The 12,757-nt window shown below is 39.8% G+C and overlaps 1 protein-coding gene and 1 long non-coding RNA gene across 5 annotated transcripts in view; one reads left to right on the top strand and one right to left on the bottom strand.

Moving 5' to 3' along the window:
- The window catches only part of ep300b (E1A binding protein p300 b), a 40,383-nt gene that overhangs the window by 23,411 nt on the left and 4,215 nt on the right, over positions 1 to 12,757 (top strand). For all 4 annotated transcript variants that reach the window (XM_036566130.1, XM_036566128.1, XM_036566129.1 and 1 more), the window contains exons 18-29: positions 3,921 to 4,160; positions 5,233 to 5,321; positions 7,950 to 8,030; positions 8,715 to 8,771; positions 8,983 to 9,060; positions 9,197 to 9,264; positions 9,795 to 9,945; positions 10,778 to 10,924; positions 11,174 to 11,453; positions 11,667 to 11,834; positions 12,073 to 12,234; positions 12,330 to 12,611. In XM_036566130.1, the coding sequence (XP_036422023.1) occupies positions 3,921 to 4,160; positions 5,233 to 5,321; positions 7,950 to 8,030; positions 8,715 to 8,771; positions 8,983 to 9,060; positions 9,197 to 9,264; positions 9,795 to 9,945; positions 10,778 to 10,924; positions 11,174 to 11,453; positions 11,667 to 11,834; positions 12,073 to 12,234; positions 12,330 to 12,611 (1,803 nt within the window). The remainder of the gene's footprint in view (positions 1 to 3,920; positions 4,161 to 5,232; positions 5,322 to 7,949; positions 8,031 to 8,714; positions 8,772 to 8,982; positions 9,061 to 9,196; positions 9,265 to 9,794; positions 9,946 to 10,777; positions 10,925 to 11,173; positions 11,454 to 11,666; positions 11,835 to 12,072; positions 12,235 to 12,329; positions 12,612 to 12,757) is intronic.
- Positions 8,204 to 11,310, bottom strand: LOC118805388. The gene is made up of 2 exons (XR_005007050.1): positions 11,147 to 11,310; positions 8,204 to 9,961 (listed from the first exon to the last, which is right to left on the bottom strand). It is a non-coding gene; the product is annotated as an uncharacterized LOC118805388 (long non-coding RNA).

Genomic DNA, 12,757 nt, shown 5'->3' with positions numbered 1-12,757 from the left:
AAACAGCTATAGTGAGTATTTAGTTTTCTTGCCTCCCAGGGTAACTGACTGTGAATGTGTGTGTGGTTTATGGAGGTTGGGGGGACTTTGATTTTCAGGCACCTCAGCATTTGCTTTTAGTTCAGGGAATATAATCTTAGCCCTTTAGCTGTTTAACAGCAGTTTGGTTGCATTAGGCCATGTGTTTGTCTATGTATCTGTTTGTGTGTGAATATGAAGTGTGCCAAAAACACATGCGCTTCAGTGACAGATGCTGGTCTAAAGAAATCATCAGTGATGCACTGAAATGAAAATCCTTAACACTGATTGCACGTCTTGATATTTGGCATTAAAAGTAATTACATATCACTCTTTCCCTCCTAAAAACTTACAAAACTTTACAAAACTTTAACACTTTAGGCATATTTAATGTTACATTTCAGCCTGTTTTCTTTTCTGGCCAAAAACAAAAAGTGTAATTTTTTTTTTGACCATTTTTGAGCTATTTGGTGGCCAAGATTTCAGTGCATCCCTAGTTTTAATAATAGGATATCTGATGGTAGACCTTTAGCTACGTTGCTGTTGGTACAGCCTGTCGTGCTGCATTCTCTAATTCTCTATAATGAACTATGACGACTGCTCAGTTTAACTTGATTACTCACTTTAAAAATCAATTCAAATACACATTCTCTGTGAGTCTGTTATAAAAAGTCATTTACATATACGTAATACATATTTTAGATTGCCACTGACATCTCCTATAGTAAGAAACTAAGCGTGGTTTTTTTCGTATAATACAGTGAAGTCCATTCTGAAACAATTTTTTAATGCAATGAGTAGTGACAATCCTAAAATCAGCACAGCCTTCCTCACCCAATCTTAGATCAGCTGTCATGTGAGTGTATGGGTATTTGGCACGCTTTTACTGCCTCAGCTTCACTGTTCCCATAGCATAGTGTGCTTAATGTGCTAATTTACTGTTTACAGCAGTGTTCTCAAATGCTAGCCTTGGCGGGCTCTAGCACTGTATGATTTAATGCTGTGGCGATCAATTCCAGTTATGGGGATCCCTTTCAGTGCACTTTTTTGTGTTCTTTCGGCTAACGCAGCTGATTCAACACCTGATTCAAATCAATTAGCTCAATACCAAGCCTTTCATGAGCTGAACCAGGTGGGTTAGAGCAAGAGAAACACAAATGTCCCCCCAGCACTGGGATTGAAAGCCACTGCTTTAATGCAGCCTTGCCCAATCTTATCTGCAAAGGGCTGGCATGGCTGCACGTTTTAATTACAACTAAACAACTGGTTAGTTATGTGAAGTGTGCTCCTTCCTGATTGGAAAGAAAATCTGCAACCACACTGGCCCTTTGTGGAGAAGATTAGGCACCTCTGCTTCAGTGTTTTCTCTGCTCTAACATACTTGCTTTAATTGTCAGGTTAAATCTGGTGTTTTAGAGCCAGAAAATGCTGTTCTGTAGCCCCCCAATTCATCATTATTAGCCATATACACTACAACATGGGTCACCAGTCTTATTCATGAAGAGAATGTGGCTGCTGGTTTTCATTCCAGCTGAACCAGAGCACACTTCATATGACTGAACAGTTGTTTGAAGGCTGAGACCAACTGATTTAACAGGTGCAATCAGATGTGTCCTCTGCTTGATTGGAACGAAACCTGCAGCCAAACCGGTCTTTTGTGGATAAGATTTGTGGCTCCTGCACTACAGGCTAAAAGTCTGAAAGAAATATTAACTCTGTAAAAATAGATATGGCTTTTTTTGCCAAGGCATAAGAGTAAGAGTGAAAGAGGTGAATTTTCGGTAAATACAAAACTCTCTGCTTAGTCTGCATCTAATTTTTTTTCATTGCATTTTTGAAACTTCAAAAACGGACCACTTGCTCCTATACTTTTGCCTGTAGTCTATGTTAGCCATATTGAACAGTTTTTAGCAGTTTATTTTAGTCTCTGTTCTCTCTCTGAATGCTGTCATGCTGTCTTCATCCTGAAGGTTGCGCCATTTGCTTCAGTTTGCTGTTAATGCTGCTAAAAATTCAGTGTGCTGCTCTAGTTCATTAATGTGTGATGTTACAGTCCAGTCTCCCTCTGCACCCAACCAGCCAAACCGCACACACGCCCATGCGGCCACATCGCTTCAACACCCATTAATCCTAAACCCCAGCCAATACAGACCCAGCAAACTAAACTCATCTCACCTTTTTTTTCCTTTTTTTGCTGTGTGAATATCAAATTTTAAATAAGTACTATTATTTTTTTTATATAAATATTTCCATATACATATATTTGACTTAACATGAGATGCATTATCGACTGCTTGTGTCTCCACATTCTCTGCAGCTGTGCAAAATCCCAGCGTTTGGTTTTGTTTGGGGTGTTGGGTCAGTGTGGCATGGTGCCTGCATCAGAGAGCTTTAGACCTAGACCCTTGAACACACAACACAAGCTGTGTTTGCTTAGACCAGTTTCTACAGTGGCTACATTCAAGGTTCTTCCAAGATGACCATTCAGTTGGACGGCTGAGTGACTTCTGAGCAGTAATTTGTAATTCAGATGCTACCTTCTTATTAAGCTATTAGCTAAAAACCTAAACAGATTATTTGGGGCAAATTAGATGTAACAGTGCATCATTGCATTATGATATTGCAGCGCAAAACTGTGATACTGCATCGTAGAGAATGAACATTCTATTAATTATGGGGTCTAATACAGTTGCATTGTTTAAACACCAAAGTTTGCAAACAACCAGCATCAGTCAGCAACTCTCTCCGGCAATTTCATTGGCAAGACATGCAACAACATGGATACACGGTCATCATTTTGCTTCATTCAGATATTGCTCAAAATATCGTGAGAATATCAAATCGTGATGCTAGTATCATAAATTGAATCATGGGCTGAGTGTCGTTAGACCCCTATAAGCACATAATTACTGATTACTTTGACAAACTGAGTATGGAGTTTAAAAAAAGACTTTGAAAAGAGTTAACTGAGCAATAACAAGGTATTTAATAGCCTTTTGAAAAAAGAAAGCCGATCATTGAAATTTGCTGCTACTGGAGCTTTCTTTGTGCTTCTGTTTTTTCAATGTCTCTGTAAAATATCCATGAGGTTTCTTGTGCATGTATCAAACATGCATTAACATCAATCACTTTATCAATAAATCATTGTCTGTATTTGTGTTCAGACATAATCTTTGTACATTACTGAATCAAACAGGTGGCAGCTTACAGCTGTTTAGTGTTAGTGGAATATAAGCTTAACTTACACTATAATGTGATGCAACCTGTTTTGTTTAATGCGTAAAATTTAACTTAAATTATACTTCGCCTAATTTTGAGCCATTGCGACTAGTTCCAAGTCTTCACTTACTGTCTGGCAAGTATCACCAAAGCTCAATAAAGTCTACAGCTCACTAATAATCATCTGAAGTCCCTTGATGTAGTCCTTTGCTAGCCATTTGCAGCATCGGCTCCTCTCATTCTCATAGCCTACAGTCCTCCATGTGATTGTATTAGATCACATGCATGTATGGAAGTATCTCTGTGTGTTTGTGTGTGTGTGTGTGTGTGTGTGTGTGTGTGTGTGAGGGTGCAGGGTGATATGAGGGAGCAGGAATCTGTTACGTTTCTCTGTTTGTGCACATGAACTCTTCCACAGCCCTCAACATTGCCCCCTCTTCTCTCCCTCTGACCCGGCTTTCACCTCCACCATGGTCTCACTGCTGGATGTCTGCTTTCTCTGCTGCACTTGAACGTCTTTGCTACGACGAAAATGGTGACATCCTTGTCTATGACCTACAACTCTGCCTCTTCCTCAATCCTGGAATGCTGTACTGCCTGGTGACGACGGCCCCCTTTCCTTCCATTCGTCCGTCTCAATCATTGCCTCTCCTGTTGCCTTCACGTCCTTCATGCTCCTCCAGGACTATTTTGACATTGTGAAGAACCCCATGGATCTTTCCACCATAAAGCGGAAGCTGGACACGGGGCAGTACCAGGAGCCGTGGCAGTATGTAGACGATGTCTGGCTCATGTTCAACAACGCCTGGCTCTACAACAGGAAGACCTCGCGTGTGTATAAGTATTGCTCAAAACTGGCCGAAGTGTTTGAGCAGGAGATCGACCCAGTCATGCAGACTCTTGGCTATTGCTGCGGAAGGAAGGTGAGTGTGCATGTATGGGTTTGGCGATATTGCAAAAATATAACATCACGATACTTCAAGACATTTTCTCAGTCACTATATGCATCGTTCTGCACCAGACACATCAGTGTTCTAGTTAGGATTTTATCTTCTTCATTAGAATATTCTTGGACATAACATAGCATTAAAATACTTAGAATTAATAGAACTGTATGTAAGCTATTTGTACTTTATAGCATAAGGTATGAGTGATTCATATAATTTATCAAGACAGACTCATAGTGGGGGCAATGGCAAAAACATATCACAACACTAAGATGTCTTCAATACGTTTTATTCACCGTTTCAGATACAGCACTGCACTGAATTCAGTTAAGTAGGACTAAGTGTGCTCTGTTTGAAATGAAACATGTTGAATAATGTTCCATAAGTACCTAGAGCCCTGATAGAAGATCGTATTGTGACAAAATTGCCATATTGCCCACCCTTGCATAAGCACCAAATATGCTGAAAAGGTGTAGTAACCTACCCAACCACCACTACTCAAATAAAACAATTTTAGACTTGTATTGCATTCTTATAATACTTGTCAACAGAACAACATAAGGCTTTTACAGAATTAATCACTGAAACAGTCCCCTTTATTCTGCTCTACGAATTTAAATAACAGTATTTAAATTTATATTTTAGTAGTTATTTTAGTGAATTCCAGCTCATTCTGTCCTGCTTCCATAGCGTTTTTTGGCAAGTAATTAAAAAATAAAAACTTATACAAACATCCATGTTCTGCACTGGAGCTATCAGTGTTTTTGTCATGATTATACTTCTTTTAATCTTTAATAACAGTGCATGACAAAAAAGGTCTATGACATGAATAATAAACAACATTTAAAGAATGATTGCTTGTATCTAATAGAACCAAATGTCAATTAATAAATAATACAGTATTTAGCGTGGTAAGTTTGTTAATTTATTGCAGTCATTTTATGGCAGGAATTTAAGTACTTTACAGCATTAGGTATGAATGATTCATGTAATTAATCAAGACAAAATTCTCTCTCCCTTCCTCTCTCTTTCTCTATTTGCCTCCCAGTTGGAGTTTTCTCCTCAAACTCTGTGCTGCTATGGGAAACAACTATGCACTATCCCACGAGACGCTGCCTACTTCAGCTACCAAAACAGGTCAGCCTTACACGTACACTCACACACAGTCTCACACACACACACACACACACACACACACACAAGTATAGCTTTGCAGCTTCATTTATTATATTTTTTATTGCAACCAATGTGCCCCGCACTCAATACAACCAAAACATGAAAGTAAAACAGCTTATATTCAGTAGAGCCACATACCCACTTGCACCATTATAGATCAGCACGCTTTTGTTTACATTTTTCCAATATCAGTTATTTCAAATGTTCTTGAGCGATTTTGTCCTGAGCACACATCTCATGAAGTAAAGCATTGTTCAATCACAGGTGGATATTTGTTTGATGGGGGGAATTTTCAGTGGTTTTTATTGACCACCACTCACTCCTGCTTTACCATTTGACTTACAACGCGGACATTTTCAAAGAGAATCCTCAGTCTACCAGCAGATTACCACAGTAAATGACCAGTCTGTGGTCCTGTACATCTGTGTTGAACTCTGCCACTACCCATAGTGCTTTATCACATAAGTCCTGTTTGGAAACAACAGTGCATAATTCTCATTGAAAGCACTCTAAGCTATGCATTTTGTGCATTTTGGAGATTTCCTGTGCATTGTGTGCATTTGATATGCTTTTTTGGAGCTGATTGAGCGTAAATGAAAGGCATAAGGCTGGATCTCTTTGAAATGGTCTGATAGGATGATGGGTCTCAGTTGCACCAATACTCGTTCCTCCGTATCCACCTGTTTCTTTTGGCCTCTGTTGTCCTTCTCTCCGCCCTGTACGAGTGTGCGTGTGTGCGCGTGCGTGAGTGAGTGAGCATATGCATGTGTTCACGTTCATGTATCATACTCGTGTTCACTTGTCAGGGTTGGGTTAAATTTCATTTCAGATTGTTAAATGAAATTTCACTTCAGTCAGTGAGTTAAAATTGAATGCAAAATTGGCAGTTTTATTCTAAATTACTGATTTTAAATAATTAACCCTTAGAAGTCAAATGAAGTCAAAAATACTTTCCTATACTGTTTAAGTGTATATTTTTGATTACATAGCTCATTACATTTGATTTCCACTTGATTTACATTTTGTATTGGCAGTCTATAACAATGTAATGGATCTTTTTTTTTTTTCATTGCACAAAACAGATCTGTACACGAAACAAAAATCCAATTCAAATCATATTACAACATCTCTTCTACATACAAATGCACATGGTATTGATTGAAAGTTTAGAATCTACACTTTACAGAACATCTCCACTTGTTTCGATGGGGTACGGTTTAGGGCCGGGTATTGATGACAGATGACAAAACACGCCAGATGTGCAGCAGGCATTTTTGCTCAATGCTTACCCTAGAATTAGTTCCCACTTTTAATTTTTACTTCAGTCTAAAATGCTAGTCAGAGTATGGGTAGGCAGAAAAGAGAATTTAGTTCACTTTTAATCACAAAAGCAGCAGCCTTGGGGGCAGTGGTCAGAATTTAGTAGTAGTTCTAGGCTATAAACTATTAGTTTACTAAACATAGTACTTACCCTTGAGCTAAGACACTGCCAGAAACAACCTAGAAATAGATACAAAATACAGAATTAAGGCATGACACAAGTTCAGTACAAGACATTTCAGTAAGTGGTAGATTAATGTCTCTTAAAGGCTTTACAAAGAGCTGGGTCTTCAGTTGACATTTGAAGATGTTAAGAGACTTTTAGACTTTTGCTGTTTGGACAGCATTCGAAGTTGGTTCCACCACTTGGGTTCCAGGACAGAGAAGAAACTTGATGCTTATCTTTCATGTGTCTTAAACGATGGCGAGTCGGGCCAAGCCATACTATTGAACGTTGCTATCAAGTAGGTAGGGGCCAATCCATTTTTCGGTTTAGGCAAGCATCATGGTTTTAAAGCAGTGGAGTGCCATGATCATGTTATTGTTCTTCGTATGGCCCCAGACTTATCCACAATATATTTGCGTTAATAAAAGTTGTAGGTCATAGTTTTGAACACAGTGAGTGAGACAATTGATATAAATTTACAGAGTACTGTTATCACTGACGATAACTGCAACTTCTAAGGGTTAATGTAGTCAGGCTCAGGGATTTCCTGAATTCATGAATTTAGCTCCAACCATTGGTGTGTGTGAGGAAGTATGCGAGTGCCTTTAGGGGCTGGTGGATGGGAGGGTGTCTGTGCTTTGCTTGGCTTCCAGCTAGATGGTTATTTTGTCTTGAAACGTGTTGATTCATTTTCTCCACCTCTCTCTGTTCCACCCCTCCACCTTTCCATCCTCCATTCTTCTTCTCATCCGTAACATTTTTGTTTTTCACACTTTTTTAAATTGTTCATTCTACCCTCCCCCTCCCCCTTCTCCCCCTTCCCCCTTTTCTCTCCCTCCTTCTTTAACGCTTGTGATGTCTGCATTGGCCTGCTTTGGTGCGACCAATCATCCTTCTCCGAAATTTACACGCAACCAATCAAATCAATCTGCCCACACAAAAACGCTGCTTCATGATTGGCTGCATCCGGCGACGACCCTGCGCGCTGCCTTCCCCGGCCTGCCCTGCCCTGATTGGTGACTCCCTCCGCGTGCCTTCTCTGTGATTGGCTGTGCTCTTGGCGAACGGTGTAGTTCACCCAAATATGGGCTTCTTGCTAACAGGTACCACTTCTGTGAGAAGTGTTTCAACGAAATCCAGGGGGAGAACGTATCCCTGGGCGACGATCCAACACAGCCACAAACGTAAGTAATGCATCACTGCTGTTGTTTTATCTGTGATTTTGTTTTATTTGTTTTTGTCAGAGCTGTTGTTGCTTGAATCAGTTAAAATGTACATCATTGAATCAACAGTTTTTTTTGTTTTTGTTTTTTTTTTTTGGTTACATTTTGTAATTTATTGAAGTATTCTTAAAGGCTTTTCAGTAAAGTATTTTGATAACTTTGAAAAGCTATGCATGATTTGTTCCATTCACTTTTTTTATTGCTTCATCTTTTGTTAACTCTTTCTTGTTAGAGTACTTGAGTAATCACTCAATTACTAATCTGATCAATAGTGACAGCCTTATTTTGTTTATTTTATGACTATGTATTTAATTATATTAAGACATGTAGGACTTGATTCTTGTTCTAAACTTGGCAAAAAAGTAGTGACAAAATAACAAGCCAATAGATGATCAGGCAAATTAAAATGTATAATAATAGAAAATACAAGAAATACCTGTTAAAAAATCAAATAACTTATTTTCTACAGGGCTAAATTAGTGGTTCTGAGAACAAGGTACATGATGGATGCCTGTCAAGGTGTTGACCTGTATAAAGTAGTGGTACATAGGTAGTTAAATTGTTGTTAAGGAATAGGTTGAACACAGTTAACAAACTTCATCACATCATTCCATGAACCTCCCTCTACCCTTTGGTTTTTTACAGATCCATCAACAAAAACCAGTTTCAGAAGAAGAGGAATGATACACTCGACCCTGAGCTGTATGTTCACTTATTGCTCCGTTAAATAACAGCCTGATCTTGCAGATTGACTGTTTAAGGAATTAACAGCTGAAATTTGTGACATATTTAATGGAATTGATTTTAAAATATACATTCATTTTTTTCTTTTGCTAATCAGTTCTTTCATTTCTTTATTCATTCTCTATTCATTCATTTTCTCCTATTGACATATTTCCCCTCTCTCCTGCAGATTTGTGGAATGTACCGAATGTGGCCGTAAAATGCATCAAATCTGTGTTCTGCACAACGAGACAATATGGCCATTGGGGTGAGCTGGATTTTGTCTGACTTTTGAGCCTCCAATTTTCCAAAGAGAATTTAACAAATCAGCAATAAACAACAGCTAGCTGTGAGGCCAGTATGCTAAGAGATTTTTTTCACCTCCTCCTTCCATCTCTGTTCAGCTTTGTGTGCGACGGCTGTCTGAAGATATCCAAAAAGACGAGAAAGGAGAATAAATACACAGCCAAAAGTAAGTGGATGGTTTTTCATTTTCTTCTGGCTTAAGAGGGAGGAGAGCCAAAAAGGGCGAAGGTTAAAAGAGAAGACTTAACATAGTTTTATGGTTTAATAAAGAGCTTTTGGAGTCCCTTTCTTTTGCCAGTTGAAGATACAAAACATTTGAACACAAAATAATTGGTCTTTACAGGGGTAGATGCAGCCATTTGTAATAACCTATGTAAATCTGAAACATTTTCATTGAGCATTGTGTTAGACCATGGAAATGTAGTTATAACTAACTAGCAGTTACTACAACCTAGTGACTGCTACCACATGCTGGAATAGTCTCCTTTTTGCTTAATCTGAATGCTCACTGGCGTAAGTAAGCTGAATGCTGATAATTGTCCACATACTCTGATTTGTGGAAGTATCCCTGATATTTTTGAAGTTCAGGATGGTAAATGACTTTTGTGTTGATACCCTCAGACTCTACACAGCCATGTTGCTGTCACCGTGCTAACAGCAAACGTTATCCACTTTTTCTTCCTCTCTCGCTCTCAGGGCTTCCTCAGACGAAACTGGGTAACTTCCTGGAGACACGGGTGAATGAGTTCCTGAAGCGGCAGAACCATCCGGAAAGTGGCGATGTCACCATCCGGGTGGTGCACGTCTCAGACAAAATGGTGGAGGTGAAGCCAGGCATGAAGTCCAGGTGCGATCCTGCTTTCCTGTTAGGAATTTGATCATACATTAGCCTAATGCAAAGACATAAGGCTATCTATTTTTTAACAATGAACTCTGCTTTGCATGTGTGCCATTTTCAGTGTTGTACCAAGCTTAAGTTCCTCTTTCATGCTGAATGACATTTTGAATAGATCAAAATGTAGATCTTTGTCCAAACATTCATTCAGTGTTACAGTATTTGCAGTAATTGCATGTGTAGTAACTGGAGTTGCAACAAATGTTCAATAATAATTGGAAAATCTAATTAAAATGTTCGGAAAGGAGAAAGCCATATGAATAACCCACACCCATGCAGCGGGCGGTATTAAGCCAAATGCTAATTTGTTACCTGTAACACACAGGCAGTGGAGCGATATGGTGCAGCTTGCGAGAATCTCGCGATATGAGGTGATAAAACCGGTTCTGACTCCAGGTGCAGTCTGAATAACTTTTCTGCAGCTTTGGGTTGCTAGCTTTGTTAGCATCTTCTTGGTTGCTTTAATTGCATAAAATAATTAAGCATGGGCTGGCTAACTAGCTTACCAGAGCTGAAAGAAACAGACTGCAGTGGGTGAAAAAGCAGACATGGTTTAGTGTGTGCTCTGACATGAAGTGGTTTTGAGCAGCGTAAAAATAAGACTCCATTCAGTTGTTCATGTTGAACGTTTCGTTTTGTACCCTTATAGAATATATGAATATTCAATAAAATATTCAAAAAAGAGTATATTCGATAGCCCAAGTAGTAACATACATTGTTGCTGCTGTTGAAATATGAGTAAAACTCTGTGTGTGTGTGTATGTGTATATGTGTGCACATGCAGGTTTGTGGACAGTGGTGAAATGGCTGAGGCGTTCCCATATCGAACAAAAGCACTGTTTGCATTCGAGGACATTGATGGAGCTGATGTGTGCTTTTTTGGAATGCACGTGCAAGAATATGGCTCAGATTGCCCTCCACCTAATCAAAGGTGACAGAAAATCTACCTGCAAACAAACACTCACTCATCACATTCTCCCTAGTACACATACACTCATTTTAGGCTTCTTACAAATAGGATGTAGACCATGTGTCATCCATCTTTTTTATGGATGTTCCTTAAATTTTGGGATGTCTAGGTGATACTGTTCTTTGGAAATTAAAACTTTGTTGTAATATGCTTAATGGGGTTAGAAAGAACACATTTACTCACCCTCCTTTCTCTTTGCTTTTCATGCAGACGTGTGTATATATCCTATCTGGACAGTGTGCACTTTTTCCAGCCGCGTCAACTGAGGACAGGCGTGTATCACGAGATCCTCATAGGTTACCTTGAGTATGTTAAAAAACTGGGGTTCACCACTGGACATATCTGGGCATGCCCACCCAGTGAAGGTGATGATTACATCTTCCACTGTCATCCCCCGGAGCAGAAGATACCAAAACCCAAACGTCTGCAGGAGTGGTACAAGAAGATGCTGGATAAGGCTGTGGCTGAGCGAATTGTGCATGACTACAAGGTAGATCACTGGTGTAGTGTATTACTAAGCTATGAAGGAGACTGTCCAAAGTCCCTGCTGAACATTTGCCCCAATTTTTCTACCTTGGAACCTCCCCTTGTTCCCTATAGCTGTTCATGCATTTTTTTTTCTTTTTTTGCTATGTTTATGTAAAGCTCTGCTCCACATCTGATTTCAACCCCTGGCCCATTTTCTTTGCCTTTCCTCTCCTAGGACATTTTTAAGCAAGCCACTGAAGATCGTTTGACTAGTGCAAAGGAACTGCCTTATTTTGAGGGTGATTTCTGGCCTAACGTGCTGGAAGAGAGCATCAAAGAGCTGGAGCAGGAAGAAGAGGAGAGGAAGAGAGAAGAGAATAGCACCTCCAGCGAAAGTGTTGATGTAAGTGTTCACTTAGGAGCCCTACATATTATGCAGGATTTGCTTACTTAGCCTGTATGCCTAATTTTGTCTTGTCAAAAGATTTGACCTTACATGGTGAAATGGAGAGCGGGTCACAGAACTTACGCCTTGCTTCCTTCATGCAAATTTTGAATTTGATGTTCAGTCTAGAATTTGACATTTTAATAGGTATCTGTTGCAATCCCACTGTAAGTGTTTGATGTTTGTGACTCTTTAGGCCACCACAGGTGATAGCAAAAATGCCAAGAAAAAGAACAACAAGAAAACGAGCAAGAACAAGAGCAGCTTAAGTCGAGCCAATAAGAAGAAACCAGGAATGCCCAGTGTCTCCAACGACTTGTCTCAGAAACTGTATGCTACCATGGAAAAACACAAAGAGGTAAATTGCACTCCTCTGTCCTCTGAGCCTTTCATGCATTCAATCCTTAGAAGTTGGATCTTCTGACTTACCACCTCTTTCTTTCTGCTTTGCAGGTCTTTTTTGTCATCCGTCTCATTGCTGGCCCTGCTGCCAACTCCCTACCTCCTATTGTGGATCCGGATCCCTTGATGGCCTGTGACCTGATGGATGGACGCGATGCCTTCCTGACACTAGCACGTGACAAGCACCTGGAGTTCAGCTCTCTGCGAAGAGCCAAGTGGAGCTCCATGTGTATGCTGGTGGAACTGCACAACCAGAGCCAAGATCGCTTCGTCTACACCTGCAATGAATGCAAACACCATGTGGAGACACGCTTCCACTGCACTGTCTGTGAGGTGAGAACACAGCTGAGTGCAGTCTTATGTGCTGTATTTGTAGGCGTTGTACTTAACTCATTCGTAACTATAAAAGTAGATTGGGTCTATTAGCTGCTTGCTAGGTAGCTGTTAGTAGATTGTTTTTATAGAGGTCCTATAGAAAG

This window comes from Colossoma macropomum, unplaced genomic scaffold (assembly GCF_904425465.1).
Source record: "Colossoma macropomum unplaced genomic scaffold, Colossoma_macropomum, whole genome shotgun sequence".
Classification (NCBI taxonomy): domain Eukaryota; kingdom Metazoa; phylum Chordata; class Actinopteri; order Characiformes; family Serrasalmidae; genus Colossoma; species Colossoma macropomum.
Note: the sequence above shows the minus strand (reverse complement) of the source record. Positions and strands in the feature narration are given on the sequence as shown.